The 20,118-nt window shown below is 42.9% G+C and overlaps 1 protein-coding gene across 5 annotated transcripts in view; it reads right to left on the reverse strand.

Moving 5' to 3' along the window:
- The window catches only part of GMIP (GEM interacting protein), a 122,163-nt gene that overhangs the window by 67,456 nt on the left and 34,589 nt on the right, over positions 1-20,118 (reverse strand). For all 5 annotated transcript variants that reach the window (XM_063449213.1, XM_063449212.1, XM_063449211.1 and 2 more), the window contains 2 exons: positions 1,946-2,042; positions 1,786-1,861 (listed from right to left, as the gene is read on the reverse strand). In XM_063449213.1, coding sequence (XP_063305283.1) covers positions 1,786-1,861; positions 1,946-2,042 — 173 coding nt within the window. The remainder of the gene's footprint in view (positions 1-1,785; positions 1,862-1,945; positions 2,043-20,118) is intronic.

Here is a 20,118-nt window from a genome sequence, read left to right on the forward strand (position 1 = left end):
TCCCTTTCCTCAGTCCCTGTCCCTTACCTCAGCCCATGTCCCCTTCCTCAGCCCATGCCCCCCCCCCCCAATCTCCTGTCCCTCTTCCTCAGCTCCTGTCCCCCTCCTCAGCCCCGTGCCCTTACTCAGCCCCTGCATACAAGCGTATCTTTTTTGGGGGTGAGGGGGGGAGGGAGCGGGGAGTGGATCTTGGGTGAGTTCCTGCACTTTTTGACCCAGGACTTGACCCCTGGGTATAGATACAGTAAATGTAAAAAGCAGGAGTGCAATTTGTCCCAAGGGAACACTGCTTGCTGTATAATATTGTAACATATATAACGATGCTTGTCATGGACAAATAGAGCTTTTCAATTTAGAAATACAGTTAAAAATCTGTCAAATAAAAAAAGACATTTTAACGATGACTTGATTAAATATAGAGCCCGATTCACCATGATGTCACCAGGTGACCTGTAGCAACTTGGACTGATATTCAGCACATTAGAGGATTCGAATCAGGAAGGCAGGTAGGGAGAATCTCATTGAGGAAGGGGATATTTCTCTGGAAGGGAATGTGTGCATTGCTTTGTATAATTTAAGTAAAAGATTGGGTACTTTCATTTATAAAGATAGAATGGAACATAGACCTCTTTAAGCTATATGATCTCACCTTTTAATATTATAATAATGTTATAATGTGATGCAATGGTCATGTGACTGCAGTGTCATTAAAGGGACACTCTAGGCACCCGGACCACTTCATCTCATTTGAGTGGTCTGGGTGCCTTGGCCCTCTACCCTTAACCAAGTTTGTCAAAACACTGTGGTTTTTGCTAAACCGCAGTGTTTTGATTAAATTGAAAATCCCACCTCCAGCTGCCTTCTCTTACCTAGCCGCTAGATGGTGCTTCCGCATCCATAGGAGAGGAAAGGTGAGTTACGACGTGCGACGCCCCCACGCACTGTATGAGGACGTCGCACATCACGTGGGTCTAATGCAGCTTCACAAGGGGATTCAATGAATCTCTGCGTGAAGCGTGCGAGGGGCGGGGCGCTGCGTTAGATGCGCATGCGCTCTTGCTTCCCAATGATTCCCAATGAGTATGAGCTCATTGGCGGAGGGAAGGAGAGTGGGTCAGCTGATCGGATGACGCGGAAGGGGGTGTAGACGACGGAGGATGGATGTGTGACGCGGCGCTGGAAATAAGGTAAGAATTATAATATTTATTGAAGTTTATATGTCTTGCAAGGGGGGTTACAGAGGTGCAGGGGATGGGTAGAATTTAGTTTGGGAGGAAAATAAGCTGTATTTTCGGTGAGTAGAGTTTCCCTTTAATGTATCGCTCTATTGTGCAGTGATATTTAAAATGTGTCTTTTTAAAGGCCAGCTTTTTTTTTTTTTTATTTATGTAACTTTTTTTATATATAAACAGGAATAAACGCTAAGGACTTCCTCTCGCAAAGTTGCACCAGTGCCATATCCTTGGTTGGAACATTGATGGTACATTCAATCTTAGTCCACATTGCAATAAGATTCCACAATGTAAAGGCCAGCTTGTAAATGTATTAGGGAGGGAAATACATAAGGATATTGTGCAGTGGGTCTTTGTGAAGAACCTCATGGTTTTACCTTTAGATAATGTATTATTTTTTTTTGGACAAATGTGATGACATATAAATGGAATAATTTGTCAGAATGATTATTTGTAAAGGAAAAAATTCAAATTGTCCATTAGACAACAAAGAAAGAATTTGCTACCCAGGAACATATATTTTCCATATCCATCTGTTGGTGGCTACACTCACCAGTGACGATTCTTCATCATCTTGTTGTGTATCGGAATTTGATATCTCAGTTTCTCCAAGCAACATCTCAACTGTCCTGTGGTACAGAAATATTCGATATTAAAACAATATATATTTCCCATAAAACAATCAGACTCAATAATTACTTGCTTATACTTACTCATTCCCAAGGTTTATTTCCAAGGCATCCAAATCCCGAAATATGTAACTGAATCTCTTATTAGGACTCTCCGAGGATCCAGGTTGTGTGGTGGAGTCTGACAAAAGATGTAACACATGCTGTTCAATTGGCTTTAAGATCAAAACCAGAATACTGAATAGCTACGAATGGCACAATGGGACAGACTTTCAAAGAGACCTACAGAGACCTACACATCCCTCTCTTTTTAGACAGCCACTCTTCTTCGGGTACTGACAGACTTGAGGAGACATACGCAGCCATCTCTTATTAGATAGTCATTCTGTTTTAAAGGGTCAGACTTTATTACATACATAGTCCTCTCTTAGTAGACAGTCAATTTGCTTTGGGTGGGGGACAGACTCACATACACAGATTTCTCCTGTCTCTCTGAAGTAAGTTACAGATTTTGCTCACATCAGAATTGCAGGATGTGGTTAAATATCACTTAGCAACAAAGAATATGTGAAACACAGACATGACATATATAACAGACATCACTTTTCTCTTTTTTAAATAGACAAGAAGTTATTGCAGTTTGCCCTGTGTATAACACCAACTACTCAAAAGAAATATGGAATAAATAACATCGGTGCATTAACTGCTCTATGTATTGCACACATAATCTCATCTGGGTCTCATACTGCTCTGCAATAATAAGGCAGATTTAAATGCTGCTCTATGCTACGTATGCAGTCACTGCTCAACACATAGCAAGATCTCACTGTAACTCTCACTGTAACTATAACGTGACGGTAGGCAGTCGCCTAGGGCCCAGGGATAGTGTAACCTGGACTATGAATTTGCTTGGGCACATTCACCATCTCTATATGGAGAATAAAGGGGCAAAGGGCCCACACTGGTACCATGCCTAGGGCACTACTAGGTATTGCTTCTTCTTTGTATCCACCCACTGCTCGATGTATAATATGGACGCACACACTGCTCACACACAGTACAAATGGGCTCCCTACACTTTGTATAACATTTACTGTGCTAAACACACTTCCCTTTATTTCATACATAATATTACTTTTTTATAATGCAGAAGCCTACAAAATAATAAATAAATAACTGTAAATAATAAATAGAGAGTGGGTATGATATATGTAAAACATCACATTTAACACATATCAATTCTAACGTAAACGTAGCAGCTAACATCCGGTCCCAAAGAGATTTATAAAAACACGAGACAATTGGTAATTCAGAACAGACAGTTAGGCAGGAGAGCTGGTTTTGCTCAGCACATTTGCGTTACACTTCACAAAAAAAAAAAAAAAAAAAAAAAGCTTTGGTGCTTATACCAGGGGCAAGCAATGAAACGCATTATGTTTTATCCAAACCACTCTCCATTTGCAAATCTTTTGTAAGTTACTATAAACGGATTCTAACCTTAATTACATAGGTGATTACCCAAAAATCTTTTCCTTTTATAGTACAGATGTGCTCACTTCCCCATACGTCAATTTTATTTTCGACAAATGGCAATATATAAATACAATCTGCATCATCTAAAAGTGCATAAGTTATTTATAAAGTTTAGTTGCAATTCAATTTTACAGGAAGTTCCTTCTCTTTTTACTGTAACAAATCCTCCATGACATCTTTAGATGTGTTTTACGTGAAGAGACCTCAATACATCTATTTGTATCTAATTTATTCTAAAACATTTGTTTGTCTTTTTGTGACATTTTGTTTGTTTGTTCTGACACATTTCTCCGGTTCACTAAATTTAATCTATATCTTATAAAATCAAGTTTATCATAAAACAGTTGAAACTGAAATCAGTTACACTAAGAACACAGTAAGAAAAAAAAATAAAAAGGCACAAACTATGCATTAAGAGTTGTCAGAATACGAGAGGATCTCCATCAATGTATAAGTCAGCAGTCTATCAAGGGGACAAGAAGAAAGGATAGGAAGGCTTATTACAAGACCAGGCTTAATAGGAAATATTAGAAATAATACATAATTCAGGCCAGGATAAGTTATACCAAGAAGGACTAGTAGGATCTAGTACACCATTATACAGAATAGCCAAAGTCAAGGTCAGGAACATAGCCGGGTCTAGTATGAGGAAATACCGGACTAAGATTAAACTCAAGGTCAAGGATGAAGTCTGGTACACAGGAAACAAGAACTGGACAAAGCTCAATGATCGAGGATGTAGCCAGGTCAGGAACGGATATTCAAGGAACAGCAGCATGACACGATTAAAGGCTAGTGAAACTACAAAAAGGGCACTAGTATGACAAGGGTTTAGATAGGCCCCATGACCTTCCCTTAGGTTTGCGTCACTTTTCCACAGAGGCACTGCATCAAACGAGACACCAGCAGAAAAAGATTAAAAGGTGTGAAGACTGCGTCTCGCTTCATTTGGGATTAGTTTGGAGCCAGAATGATGTGACCTAGTGATAATGTGTCTATAATGCTGGGTTTGTGGCTAAATTGACGCAGATGCATCAATAAAGTCAGTATACCTTCCAACATTATGAAGTATAAGAATGTGTCAGGGTGGCCCTGAGATGGGCGTAGCCAGTGATGTGACTCACATCACTGCAGTGTCCATTATAAGGGGCTGAATCACCAAAAAAAAGGGTGTCTTAGCCTGCTATTAAGCACGTCAGACTGACTGACATCCTGTCTGGCAAGCCCCCAACAAGCAGTTCCCAGTCCTGTTCACAGCCAGTGCCTGTGCTCACACTGTGCTGCTCCAAGGACAATTTTATGGTGCCCAGCATACAAAATTAGGATGGTATGACAGGACCTCAAAATAGGGACTGTTCAGGAGCCTGTTAGTGAATGTCCTTACAAGGTGGCACTCTAAGGCCTATACACTATACTGATCAAGATATATTGCTGCAAGTCTATGAGTGCTGCACCCCATTTTCTTGTCAGTAACCTTGGGAGTGGTCTCTGTGGCCCATCCCCTTTTCTGCAGCAATGATAATGCAAACAAATACCAGGCTAGCCTGCCCCCACTTTGCCTAGCCAATCATTGACATTCAAGGTGACAATAATTTCAAATTACATGTAGAGGTATAGCTAAAGATGCAAAATGATTTACTGATGAAAGGCCCATTTTTGTCAAACCACTCCAAAACAGTTTGACAAAAAATGAGGGTGGGAACACCCAAAGACCTATAGCATAATAATCCCTACAATTACTTGTTAATGTTATAGTCCTAAGTGTCACTCATTTCTTTAGTTAACAGGCCTATAATATAGTTAATTCACTGCTTCAAAAGATAAAATAAAGAAACCTGCACATGTACACGTAAATGCAAAACTAATTAAAATATAGGAACAAAACCTTAGATCTACTGGTCACATTACAAGCAAAAATATTTTGTTTCCAGCTGTTATTTTCTTTGTTTTTATTTCTTGGGATTTAGTGACCCTGCTAGTATTTTGTTAAAAAATTGGAGTGGAGACAAATCACACAGCAGACAAACAACAACGAACAACAAAGGAAAATAAATTCAAATAAAAAGTGGCTGCTGAAAGTCCTAAACTAGATAAATTAACAAGGGGTCTTTAAGAGCCTCTACTAAACCGTTTCCCACACATTCACCACAAATAAATAAATAAACATGCATCCTGGGTCCCCTGATTAACCTGTAAGGTTTAATGAGCAGTCCCTTCTTGCTTTACCAGATGCTAAAGGTTATGGTCAAAGGTCTTCATAACATTATTATCATCATTTATATAAAGTGCCTTGGTATTCCCCAAACGTTGCAATTTTACAATGCTGATATCAAATACCACGTAAACGACAAATGAATATGAACAGCTACAAGAGGAAAAACAAGCCCTGTTGAAACTAAGAGGAAGTCATGTCTAAATAAAAGAAAAGGAAGAAGTGTGTCAGAGAGGAGGAGAGGCTGGTGGGTACAAAGCCTGTATCTAGTTAAGACTTGTAAACAAAGAGGTGGAGGGACAAATATAGAAGGTGAAAAAGAGAAATGGACTGTGGAACCGCCGGCTTTGTGAGAAGAGATAGATGGGCTAGCGTAAAGTTAGAAACTACCCTGGGAGATAATAAGCGTAATGATTGTGAGTGAACCTTGCAGAGAGCCTAACTAAGCTCTTATCCAGATACCATGATACCAGATAACATGTTCCTCGTGATGAAACATGTTCCTTCACCTCTAAAGGGCTTAACGAGTAAAGTACAAATTAGGCCCATCAAGGGTTAATCGATAAATTATTTGGAGTATATGTGCGCACATAAATGGTTAACTCATTGACACTGTGAAACGGAAACTGGAGAAAAGGGCTTAAAAAGTTAATCGGTATTGGCACCTAAATGGTTAAGTCTGATGAGAGCTGACACTATTGTGAACCACAGAGGTTTAACACCAAGCGAGAAGAGTTTATTATACAAATGGATGGTAGTGTAATTGGGTCGGTGGGGCTGAAAGAGTGAATTCTGAATAATGTATCAAATCCAATCCTCATCTCATGGTTCTTCGACCTGGAAATCCTGGTCAGTGTGGCTGGCCGCAAGTGCACCACTTACCGCAGGCACTACTGACACACACAGATTCACTTCCTGGAGCTTTTCCAGGGACCCACAGCTGGGTATCAGTACCTGGCAGAGAAGCACAGGAGCCAGACAGCAATGTCCAATGCCCACTGACATTTTACAGATGGTTCCCTTAATTTTTAAACATGACCCCCTTTATATCTCTATTCTCAAAAAAATATATATTTAAAATATCCACTACTGTCAACAAACTTCTTACATGTTCATCTTCTGCTCGTGGAATTGTATAAAACTTGGTTTTGTTCCTACTACTTTCTATTAATTGTTGTGGTCTTTGAAGAGGAAGGTTTGATACATAACTAAACACTCTTGCTTAACCCCTTAAGGACCGGACTTTTTTTGCGATGTTGTACATTTGCGACCAGGCATCTTTTTGACACTTTTGTGGTGTTTGTGTTTAGCTGTAATTTTCCGCTCTCTCATTTACTGTTCCCATACAAATTATATATTGTTTTTTTCAGGACAAAAGGGGCTTTCTTTACATACCATTATTTATATAATCTCATGTAATTTAATTTAAAAAAATGAAAAAATATGATGAAAAATTGAAAAAAATACATGTTTTTTTACTTTTATGTGAAAAATCTTTTATTCATCTACAAAAGCGAATGAAAAAAACTGCTAAATAGATTCAAAATTTTGTCCTGAGTTTAAAAATACCCAGTGTTTACATGCTTTTTGCTATTTTTTTGCATGTTATAGGGCTATAAGTACAAGTAGGATATTGCGGTTTCAAAACATACATTTTTAAAATGTATCAATAGTGACATTGTAACACTATTATCTGTCATAAATCGCTGAATAACACCCCACATGTACATATTTTTTTTTAAAGTAGACAACCCAGGGTATTCAATATGGGGTATGTCCAGACTTTTTTAGTAGCCACTTAGTCGCAAACAATGGCCAAAGTTAGCGTTCATATTTGTTTATGTGTGAAAAAAGTAAAAAACTAAATTGAACGCTAATTTTGGCCAGTGTTTGTGACTAAGTGGTTACTAAAAAAGACTGGACATAACCCAAGGTATTGCAAATGGGGTGTCTTCTTTTGCAAATGGTATGCCATCATGGGGGTAATTCTCATTCCTGGGCTACCATACGCTCTCAAAGGCAACGTAACCAACCTGGCCATTTTCAATGTAGAAATATTTGACCCATATATTTGACCCTGTAACTTTCAAAAACGCTATAAAACCTGTACATGGGGGGTCCTGTTCTACTCAGGAGACTTTGCTGAACACAAATATTAGTGTTTCAAAACTGGAAAATGTATCACAACAATTATATCATCAGTAAAAGTGCTGTTTGTGTGTGAAAAATGCAAAAAAAGTCACTTTCACTGACAATATCATCGCTGTGATATGTTTTACTGTTTTGAATCACTAATATTTGTGTTCAGCGAAGTCTCCCGAGTAAAACAGTACCCCCCATGTACAGGTTTTAGGGTGTCGTAGAACGTTACAGGGTAAAATACAGTGATAGCAAATTAAATTCTCTGTACTCTCGGCCTGGGTTGGCAGGCAGGTCCCTTAAATTGCAATCAATAAAATAACTTAATTATGTAAAAATATTACATAAATACGCACGTAGAATTTAAATATATATGCATATTTATATATTTGAAGTCTACGTGTATATTTATATAATTATTTATGTAATTTTGTATATGGACATATGAATAGTTTGCATTCTTTTTATTTATTTATATATACATAGATATATATACAATTTCATTCTAAGTGTATTTTGATATAAATATATATATATTAATATCAAAATACAGTTAGAATAAAATTTCGTATAGATATATAATTTTTTTTTAATTTTTATTATTATTTTTAATTTTTTTAATTTAATTTAAATTATTTATTATTCGTATTTTATAATAATATATATATACAATATATATAGTTATTATATATATTATATATATACGTGTGTAAATTAATTATAAGTGTATTTTTATATTAATATATGTACATATTAATATAAAAATACACTTAGCATGACATTATATATATGATATATAGACATATATTATATAGGTATAATATATGTCTATATATCATATATATACACATATATTATAATATTTTTTTTTTTATTAACTATAACTTTAATTTTTTTTTTATTTTACAGTTGCAGGGAGACTGCCTGTCAGCACAGACAGTCCCCCTGCAGGCAGATACTTGGACACCTATTGTGACCATGTGGTCGCCCTGTTGGGCGATCACATGGCCACAGGGGTCCTAAACCGCCATGGGGAGACTGTCTGGGCTGCAGGCAGTCTCCCCACACCGGGAGCACCGCCGATCGCCGCCGGGGGAATGACGGCGATCGGGTAAGTACATTTTAAATTTAGGACGGTTCAGGACCGTCGTCGGTCGGCAAGTGAAAAATGCCGATGACGGTCCTGAACCGTCCAGCGTCCTTAAGGGGTTAAGAACCTGGATGCTGCAGAAAGAGAATGAGGAAAACTGCAATGTGCTATGTACACAAATAAATGTTTACTGCCAATGACATTGTTACATATGGTGATAGCACATTAAAGGAACATTATAGTCACCTAAACAACTTTAGCTTATTGAAGCAGTTTTAGTGTATAGATCAGTGATGGCGAACCTTTTTGAGCCCGAGTGCCCAAACCGCAATACATGCCAACTTTTTTTTCCTTAAAGTGCCAACACGGCAATTGCGTGTGTGTGTGTGTGGGTGCGTGTGTGTGTGCGTGGGGGGGTGCGTGTGTGTGTGTGTGTGGGGGGGGTGCGTGTGTGTGTTTGGGGTGTGCTGTGTGTGTGTGTGAGGGGGGTGCTGTGTGTGTGTGAGGGGGGTGCTGTGTGTGTGTGTGAGGGGGTGCTGTGTGTGTGTGTGTGAGAGGGGTGCTGTATGTGTGTGTGAGACGGGTGCTGTGCGTGGGGTAGGGGTGCTGTATGTGTGTGTGAGAGGGGTGCTGTGGGGGGATAGGGGTACTGCTGGGGGTAGGGGTACTGTGTGGGGGGTAGGGATACTGCTGGCGGGGTATGGGTACTGCTGTGGGGGGTAGGGATACTGTGTGTGGGGGGTAGGGGTGCTGTGGGGGGGTAGGGGTACTGTGTGTGGGGGGTAGGGGTGCTGTGTGTGTGGGGGTTAGGGGTACTGCTGGGGGTGGTAGGGGTACTGCTGGGGGTGGTAGGGGTACTGCTGATGGTGGTAGGGGTACTGCTGGGGGTGGTAGGTGTACTGCTGGGGTGTAGGGGTACTGCTGAGGGGGGTAGGGGTACCGCTGAGGGGGGTAGGGGTACTGCTGGGGGTGGTAGGGGTACTGCTGGGGGGTGGTAGGGGTGCTGGGGGGTAGGGGTACTGCTGTGGGGTGGTAGGGGTACTGCTGGGGTGGTAGGGGTACTGCTGGGGTGGTAGGGGTACTTCTGGGGGTAGGGGTACTGCTGGGGGGGTAGGGGTACTGCTGGGGGGTAGGGGTACTGCTGGGGGTGGTAGGGGTACTACGGGGGTAGAGGTACTGCTGGGGGGGTAGGGGTACTGCTGGGGGTGGTAGGGGTACTGCGGGGGTAGGGGTACTGTTGTGGGGGAGTAGGGGTACTGCTGGGGTGGGAGGGGTACTGCTGGGGTGGTAGGGGTACTGCTGGGGGGTAGGGGTACTGCTGGGGGTAGGGGTACTGCTGGGGGGTGGTAGGGGTACTGCTGGGGGTGGTAGGGGTACTGCTGGGGTAGGGGTACTGTTGTGGGGGAGTAGGGGTACTGCTGGGGTGGTAGGGGTACTTCTGGGGGGGTAGGGTGCTGCTGGGGGGGTAGGGTGCTGCTGTGGGGGGTAGGGGTGGTGCTGGGGGGGTAAGGGTACTTCTGGGGGGGTAGGGGTGCTGTGTGTCAGTATCCTCCCTCCTTCTTACCTTTAATGAAGTGGGGGGGGGGGACACAGCCATCCCTGCTGGTCCGGTGGTGGTACCGTCATCCCTGGTGGTCCGGTGGTGGTACCGTCACCCCTGGTGGTCCGGTGGTGGTACCGTCATCCCTGGTGGTTCGGTGGTGGCAGGCAGTGCTTCCGTGTCGGGAGGCAGGGGGAGGGATCTGTGAAGCAGCTCCCCTGTCCTCCCGCGCGATGCTGTGTGGAGCGTTGCCATGGCAACGCTCGGCAACGCTCCACACAGCATCGCGCGGGAGGACAGGGGATCAGCATCACAGATCCCTCCCCCTGCCTCCCGACACGGAAGCAGAGAAGGCGCCTGACGTTTCGGGCAGGTAGGTGCCTACTCTGCAGTGATGGCGGACCTGTGGCCCCGTGCCCACAGAGAGGACCCGGCGTGCCACCTGTGGCACGCGTGCCATAGGTTCGCCATCACTGGTATAGATCATGCTTCTCAGGTTTCACTGCTCAATTCACTGCTATTTAGGAGTTAAATACAGTAACTTAGTTTATGTTTATGCAGCCATTGCCACACCTCCCCTGGCTCTGATTGACACAGTCTGCATTAAAAAAACTGGTTTAACTTTCAATCAGATGTAATTTACCTTAAACAATTGTATCTCTTTCTCTGTCAATTGAACTTTAATCACATACAGGAGGCTCTTGCATGGTCTTGCAAGCTATTAACAAAGCATGGGATAAGAAAATCTAAATTAAACAAAACTTGCAATAAAAGAAGGATAAACTGTAGATGGCTCTTTACATGAAGTGTTTAGGGAGGCTGTGCAAGTCACATACAGGGAGGTGTGACTAGGGTTTATAAAATTCATAAAATTAAACAGTAAGACTGCAGGGACATGATCTATACACCAAAACTGCTTTATTAAGCTAACGTTGTTTTGGTGACCTATAGTGTCCCTTTAAAGGGAAACTCCAGTGCCAGAAAAACGATCCGTTTTTCTGGCACTGGAGGGTCCCTCTCCCTCCCACCCCCCAATCCCCGGTTACTGAAGGGGTGAAAACCCCTTCAGTCACTTACCTGGGACAGCGGCGATGTCCCTCGCCGCTGTCTCCGCCTCCGCGACGCTCCTCCTAATGATTACGTCGGCCGGTGGGCGAGACTAATCTCGCTCACCGGCCGAGGAGACCTAATGCGCATGCGCGGAAATGCCGCGCATGCGCATTACGTCTCCCCATAGGAAAGCATTGAAAAATCATTTCAATGCTTTCCTATGGGGTTTTGAGCGACGCTGGAGGTCCTCACACAGCGTGAGGACGTCCAGCGACGCTCTAGCACAGGAAACCTGTGCTAGAACCCAGGAAGTGACCTCTAGTGGCTGTCTAATAGACAGCCACTAGAGGTGGAGTTTACCCTGCAATGTAAATATTGCAGTTTATGAAAAACTGCAATAATTACACTTGCAGGGTTAAGGGTAGTGGGAGTTGGCACCCAGACCACTCCAATGAGCAGAAGTGGTCTGGGTGCCTGGAGTGTCCCTTTAAGTTCTTTAATAGCAACACAGCATTTTGGTGTGTGCTCCACCAGTCATCAGACGTTGGCACCATTAAAGGTAACTTTCGAGATTACTGACCTAGAGCACAAGTTTGCTCCTCATAAACTACACTTCAAAAGGTTAACCACAGCAGCAAAGAATCCCGATACACCCTTCATCTTTCCAGCCTTGTGTTTAAGAGCTTTTCTAAGAAGCTCCCAGCCTACCTGAGCAGAATGCTCTCCCCAGCTGTTCCCACGTCCTATAATCTCTGATACAGTACTAGCACAATATTTAGCATACCGCAATACAAAAATAAAGCAGCTCGATCCTCATTTTCCTACAGAGTACAGCAATTATGGAATAATTTCACAGACACAGTCAAATCTTCATCCAATCTAAAATTCTTTAAGCGATCTATGGCGATATACCTCAGCACAGAATGCACCTGTCATGGTTGACTTTATTTATTACTTGCACTATTATGTGTTAAACTTATATATGTGTGTGTGTATATATATATATATATTGTATAATTTATTTAAAATATAAAATTGATCTCTAATGTAACAATGCAGTGTTTGTGGACCCAGCACATACTTAAAAGCAAGAGAAATCTCAATGTAACCTTGCTGGTAAAATATTTTATGAATAAGTAATTCAGAAGGTGTAGGCATCCCAGCTAAGCTCTCCTTTATAAATGCCTGCTCTGGTTATTGCTACGGATTATTATTTATACAATACATTTTATGTCACCACCCGCTGTGACCTCTCCTAAAACCAACACCATGCTAAGTTCTGTAAATTTACATTGTGAAACCAAAATGATTTCATTCAGAGTATTACCCAAACCTATATGTATAAACTTCACTCTTGTTGTAATAACCACATGTCATGCTGTATTAATTAACATTGCATTAAAATTCTGCACCCACAACAGTACCCCCACACTGTGCTGCATGATTAGCTCTAAATATGGCACAATAAAGTGGCACTGTCATATATTATGTGATTGGACATGTTATTTATTTCTGCATGTTACATGTTTATTACAATAAAATAATTGTTTGTTCCAGGTAGAAATGGGTTGCACATAATGACGGCTTAGTCTGTAAACAGTATGTGACTACAGTAAGTGTGAATGAAGGCAAAATGGAGAATGTGTCAGAGAAGTTAATTTGTTAGATGCTATGCATTTTTAATCCTCACATGTTTTTCTTGGAATAAACAGACTATTCTTGACTATCCTGTCTCTGTCACCAATGATGACCTGTTTGCACGAGTGTTTTGCTACTGGCATGCACCTTCACACTACAAATGTCAACATGTTACATGTTATCTGCTAATAGAAGACCTCTCTCAGGCACACACTTTAAAAGTGTGTTGCCAATTTTTTTTTTTTTTAACAACCTTATTGAAAATAGCAACTGAGATGGAATGGTCAAATGTCCACAAATTGTGCAAGAAGGTGGAAGACACAGAACTGGGCGAACCTTTCAAACTGGACCAGGGGTGGAGGGAGACAGGGGAAGACTGCTTCATATTTACAAGTGTCACCCTACAGGTGTGGATATCAAGGAAGAGTGGCGTTTCACCATACCCATTGTAGCGGAGAGGTAGTATAATCCACGGTATCTCCGCTGGGTAACAGGAACAGCATAGAATAATCCAGGCAAATAAATACAGCATACAATAATCCCGGTAGCGTTGTATAAATCCTTCCTTCCCAAGAACTAGACGACACATAGGCTGGGAGTCAACTGAGTTTTTAATCACAGGTCAGAGTATTTATGGGATTCCCCACGCAAGGGGTTTCCCTACTGACATTACAGGGGTTGTACAGTAGGGGACTACATGGGGAACTGAACAACCTGGACATTTCTCCCATCATGCACTGCTGGACGAGAGGGATACTCCCACTAGAACATCCAGTTAAGTGAATTATCCCTCCGTGCAGCAGAACCGATATTTCACATGAAAATGTATAACTTTTACATTATTCACTTTATTTAAACGAATGGACGTTCGGTAGATAGCTGGGGTCTGAGCACCCATTTCGTGAAAGTACCACTCAGATCCCAGCATAACTAACCGAACGCCGCACGAAACACACATTATTTTCTAGTTACATTCAAAGTACCGATTGACATTAGGGGAACAAACTACGGCCTGGAAGTCCAGCGGTATTCGTGCCGTCGAGTAGCAGATTTTTGTTCCAGGCGCTTGACGACCAAATACCGATGGCTAACAAAGGATCCAAGATGGCCGACCGCCGCGTGGTCGGTAGCCGAACGGCGGCCACCCTGAATCTCTATAATTACCAATGGAAACAATGTTGCAATATTTAATGTGTGTGTGGTCTCCCATTCGGTAGTTTGTTTGTTTCAAGAACAGTGTTGAAATTCACTGTTCGTGAAACTACTGTATGAATGCTGGTGGCTTTATGCCGCCAGCATACGAATGCTCTTGTTCGGCTAAAATACAGCAATAGGTATACGCTTGGTTCTACAGGCTTAAAGCAACAGCAATACATTAATACCAATACAGCTTTAAGTGGCTAGTTTTGCCAAACCCATCCCCTCTACTGCCTCTGACATACAACAAGGACTTCCCGCCAGGCCTAGACCCTAACGCCTTAAAGGATATCTTTAGCTTCACGATGCCCAGACTTCACCACCTTTGCTCCTATTTTAGAGATGTGGGACAGACAGTGGCGTACCTACCATGGTCAAGGGGTCGCAGCTGTGACCTGGCCCGTCACTTCAGGGGACCTGGCTGCAGCTGTGATCCCTGTGCCCGTGGGCCAGTAGGGGGATACAGCCACTTAATTTGTAAGGGGCCCAGGCCACCTGAGGGCCCCGTGAGCCCGGGCCCCTTACAAGCACACACACTCGGTCAGAGAGATCTTTTGATCTCCCTCCCTGGGTCTTTGCAGAGTTTGCGCAGCAGGAAGGGGAGGAGGCTCTCTGTCTACACCTCCGTGCTGAGTCCCAGCTTTCCGAGCGTTGCCGCGGTAACCACGGCAACGCTCGACCACACAAGGTACCAGGACTTGCGAGAAGAGCCTTCACCCGGCAAATATATTTTTTTAGACCCCACACCCCCTATCCTAACAGGCAAACATGCTCTCAATGCATCCCAACACATACACACACACACTGCATCCCTACACACACACACACACACACATTGCATCCCTACATACACACAAAAATCAATCCCTACAAACACACTGCATCCCTACAAACACACACACACTGCATCCCTACACACAAACACACATACAATGCATCACTACATACACACACACACAATATGCATCCCTTACACACACAAACACACAACGCATCCTTTATACACACACACAGAAACAGACACTGCTTACTGGCACAGAGGGAATGACACATATGGGGGGGATGAGATGCATGTAGACACTTGGGGGACAGAAGAAAAGAAAAAAAGGGTGGAAGCTACAGGAAAGACACTCAAAAGATGGGGTTAACCCACAATGTACTACCAGGGTAGTAACAGGAAAGAGGAGACAAGCTATGAGTGCCCTTAGTGGATCAAAATATCATTAAAATTTAACTTTTAATAGTACGAAAAACTCTGATGAGTTGTGACGAAATGCGCGCGTCAGGGGCCATCGGATTCAGTGCAACAGCTCAGTGTGTGGTCCTCAGATCGACATGATCGCACTCTCTGAAGGATCCTGTTCACCACTCCTGTTATGACCGGAGCAGACTATATTGTGGGGTAGATCTATGCCACTGTGCATTATTCTTTCACCTTCAGTACACATTCGATCGTGATACTACCCCCTCCCTCTGTGTCTGCTGGCTATAACAGTTAATGTGGTTTAGTTTGGGCTATTTTAGCTCCATTACTCATATGCAGTTGGTGGCAACATTCCACTCCGTTTACCAAGTAAATTATTACTGTTACTATTTCAGTTTTTACTGCAACTTTGTCTTGTTGCAAGCTAACTGCAACTTTGTTTTGTTGCAAGTTACTTATACCAGAGGTATCCTGAAAACTTATGAACAGGTCCTCTGTGTTTTTATGTATCTAATGTAGCTATATCTTTAGTGTATATTTGTACAGCACCTCATTTATGTATAATTTATCACTATAAAGAATGTAGCAACTATATCTTTAGTGAACATTTGTATAGTACCTAATTTATGTATAATTTATCACTATAAAGAAGGAACCATATCTGCACTGTGACCATTGTAGACCTGTCAATAAGTATGCTGGATATCTTAACAGCGAGTATAGGTCTTTCTCTACATAGGTCACAGGGTTGATTACCAGCACTTTCAGTGTTCGATTTTTTTGTCTAATTGGTCGCTCACACGTTACACTGATTGCTATTGGACTATCAGTTGCATACAGCTACCATATCTTCTGTGTATATTTGTACAGCACTTCATTTAATTATGATTTATCACTAGAAAGATTAATCCTCATCTTGACTGTGATCGTTTAACAGGCCTGTCAAATACGCTGGACATTTTATCAGCGATTGAAGATCTCTCTTTACATAGGTCACAGGGCTGATTCATGCTCAGAAACTCGTCAGCAGCTGCCCATTAGACTCCAATTCAGTGTTCTCCGAATTGCACACTACTTGAAGTATCGAATGTCACCCACATTGCAATTTGGGGTAGATGTGCCGCGATACTATGTGCACAAATATACCATTATAATATAGGTATACGTGTATTCACCATCTAGCTTACAGATTTTGATTAGCACTTATTTTTTGGTTCTTTTCTTTTGTTTTGCTGTACATACGTTTACACTTACTGTAAATTCACTATAAGTTATTTTCAACAGTTTTTATTTTTTCCTCCAATTGTTTTATATTCTTGGGGGAGAGAGGCCCAGATAAGCCCCGGGGCCCAGTGATTTATAGTTACGCCTCTGGGGACAGGGGTGGGCACAATACTACACATATGGTGGAAATGTGAGAAAAATCTACTATACTAGAAAGGGATACATGGTATTCTGGAGACTTTTTCTGACGAGCCGCCCCCTTTGAATCTGCTGTAATGCTCCTACACCACACAAAAACCCCAAGGCCCAGTTGTAAAAAAATGATTTTATTTAATTATCACACAATGTCTCACTGGCTACAGACTTACTTCACAACTCAACTTCACTACTAGATGGACACATAATTTTGTAAAAGACTATCACCAGTGCTCCCCCCCCCCCTCCCATCCCCCTTTTATTAATTTTCTTCTTCTTTTCCTCTCTCTACCTCCCTGCTAAATTCTTACCTTAGCGTACCCAATATAGATCCCCAATTAGATAAGGGGAATCCCCAACCAGGATCAAAATGGATACTTATAGCCTAAGATAAAATCATAAAAATCATTCCTCAATGTTTTAGGGGAACACATTAAATACTGAGCACAGAGGATCCCCTTGGTAATACAAGCTAAAATGGGGACCCGAAAACCTGTAAACCAGCTAAAAGACACACCCCCTTAGCTGTCCATCAGGCAATCAGAATTCTGTCATCCAGACTGCCTAGTGCCTACATTAGATTTGTCCAATCTGTGTGCGGCACATGCATGAAGTAGGGAAAAGTTGGACTGTTTTCTCTGTCCTCCCCAAAGAGAGCCTGAACTACCTCCATGTGCAAGCACAGTTGTCATTCCTGACCGTTTGTTTCATAGAACTGATAGATGAGGAAATTGAGCACTGGTGAAGGAGTTTTGTTATTTGTCTGAGCCCAGAAGTCTGCAGTCCATTACCAGTGGGTAGGGCAGCTGTAGAGAGAAGTAGTTCTAATATTCGCACCTCTACCCTGTGCTGTCAGCAGCATGAGATTACACTGACTGTCCAGCTATGTACAGAAGGCTGTAGTGGTTATAGTGCTCAGTGTGTTCCTTTAACACAGAAATATATAACTGAAGCTCCTACATACCAATCTATTCAGACTATATGATGCACTGAAGTATAAGCTTTTTAGAAAAAAAATAAAGCAAACAGTTACTTTATCCTCCTGTTAATGTTTCTTATCCCCTTTATTGTCTATTGCTCCCCTTCTGTCTATGCCCCCCTTGGGTCTGTTGCACCCCCATTTATGTCTATTACCGCTCTTTGTGTCTCTTCCCACCCCCTTGTTTCTTTAAAACTGCAACGTTTTACATTGCAGGACTAAGGGCAATAGGGACACTGTACCCAGACAACTTCAATGAGCTGTAGTGGTCTGGGTGCCTATAGTGTCCCTTTAAAGTAATTACACAGAAAGATAACACGCATCTGTTGTGCAACTGCTTTAACAAACAATGACTGGAAAGGAGTACTGGACCATTTACTTATTTTCCTTGTTGTTCACAGAACTATGTTCTGGGCTATGCATAAACTGATACTAGATGAGGTTCGACTGTTCTACCTTTATAAACCAGTTGCAGTCATGAGTGGAATGTGATAAGTGGAACTGCTGCTGACAGATGAAATACTTATCCCAATAATTCCATCTGGATAGGGGTGTCGGGATCCCGCGGGCGGCTGCGAGGGGAGGATGCACTCCGCTCGCGGTACTCACCCTCCAGCCGTCCGCGGTCCCCTCCTCCTCGTGGGCTCAGCGAGCGGCATCCGTGCAGCCTCGGATGCCGCCCGCGTCTTCCTCCACGTCCCCCAGCGGCAGCATGCATGACGCTGCACGCTGGGAGACCGCCCAATATATTACATGCCGGAGTCAGTCACCTGACCCGGCGTTAAAGGCACAGTGCCTCAATCACAGTGGGAGGTTTAGATATCTCCCACGTGTGATTGTTAATTCTGATTGGAAATTATCCAATCAGAATTAACCTTATGGTTTAAATACTTACCTTTCTTGTTCCTCCCTGCACTGTTGTGGTCTTTGCTTGCTAGTATTGCTACTGAACTTGTGCTTCTGGTTACGTACTCTCTGGCTTGTTAATCTGACTTTGTGACTTTCTCCTACCCTTTGACCTCGGCTTGTTTCTCGTTATTCTGTCTTCTGGTTCCCCTTACTCGGCTTGTCTCCTGACTATTCTGTGTGTGCTTAGCCCGGCCACTCTAAGGTCTGGAACTGCACCTTTTCTGTGTGTGTGTGTGTGTTAGCGTGTTGGGTTCCCCGAATCGTGACATTACAACAGGGCCATAATGGAACCTGCTGACATACCACAGCTCCTAGTTAATCAGGAGGCTAGAATGGATGGCTTGGACCACCGTATGGATCAGTTTGCTCAAGCTTTGCAAACCATACTAGCTCGTACTGCACACTTGCAGCCTGCCGTTCAGGAGGCTGCTGCTGCTGTGCCCGAACCCATTCCCACTCCAGTACTCGTTCCTGCTCATGTAGTTCATATGACGCCGCCACAGCGCTACAGCGGTGACCCAGCATTGTGTCGTGGTTTCCTCAACCAAATCGACATCCATTTGGTGATGAATCCACGTTCCTATCCCACTGACAGATCTAAAATTGCCTTTTTGATAAACCACTTGTCCGGGAGAGCTTTAGCATGGGCCAACCCCATGTGGGAGAATACGTCTCCTATGTCCTTTGCGGATTTTCTGACAGCTTTCAAACGCACGTTTGATCAACCCAGTAGGGTTGCTTCTGCTGGCAAAGCTCTGCTTAGGGTGCGACAGGGTAACAGATCTGTAGCGGATTACACTATCGAAGTCCGCACTCTAGCAGCTGAAGTGGTTTGGAATAATGACGCCCTCGTAACAGCCTTTCAGGAGGGTTTGGCCGCTTATATATTGGATGAAATAGCATCCAGGGAATTGCCTGTTCTTCTAGATGATGTTATAGACTATATGATTCTTATTGATAACCGTATTAGAGAGAGGCGTAGTCAAAGACAGCTGGATACACGGGTGTTATTGCTCTACCCAGTACTGCACTACTAGCGTTACCCGCTCCTAGGCAACCATCCCCTGAACCCATGCAATTGGGTGCTACGGGGTTAACTGAGGCCGAAAGAGCGTACCGTAGAAGGGAGGGGTTATGCCTTTATTGTGGGAAGAGGGGGCACCACTGTAATGCCTGCCCTAAAGTACAGGGAAATTGCAGCACCTAAGGCCTAGAGAGGGGTCGGCCTCGGGTGTTATGACTTTGTCCCCTAATGTGTCCATCTCCAGACCGTTTATTACGGTTTCTCTTTTGGTCAATAAAACCACTATAACAACCAAAGCCTTGATCGATTCAGGTGCGGCAGAC

The sequence above is a fragment of the Pelobates fuscus genome, chromosome 3 (genome assembly GCF_036172605.1).
Source record: "Pelobates fuscus isolate aPelFus1 chromosome 3, aPelFus1.pri, whole genome shotgun sequence".
Lineage (NCBI taxonomy): Eukaryota > Metazoa > Chordata > Amphibia > Anura > Pelobatidae > Pelobates > Pelobates fuscus.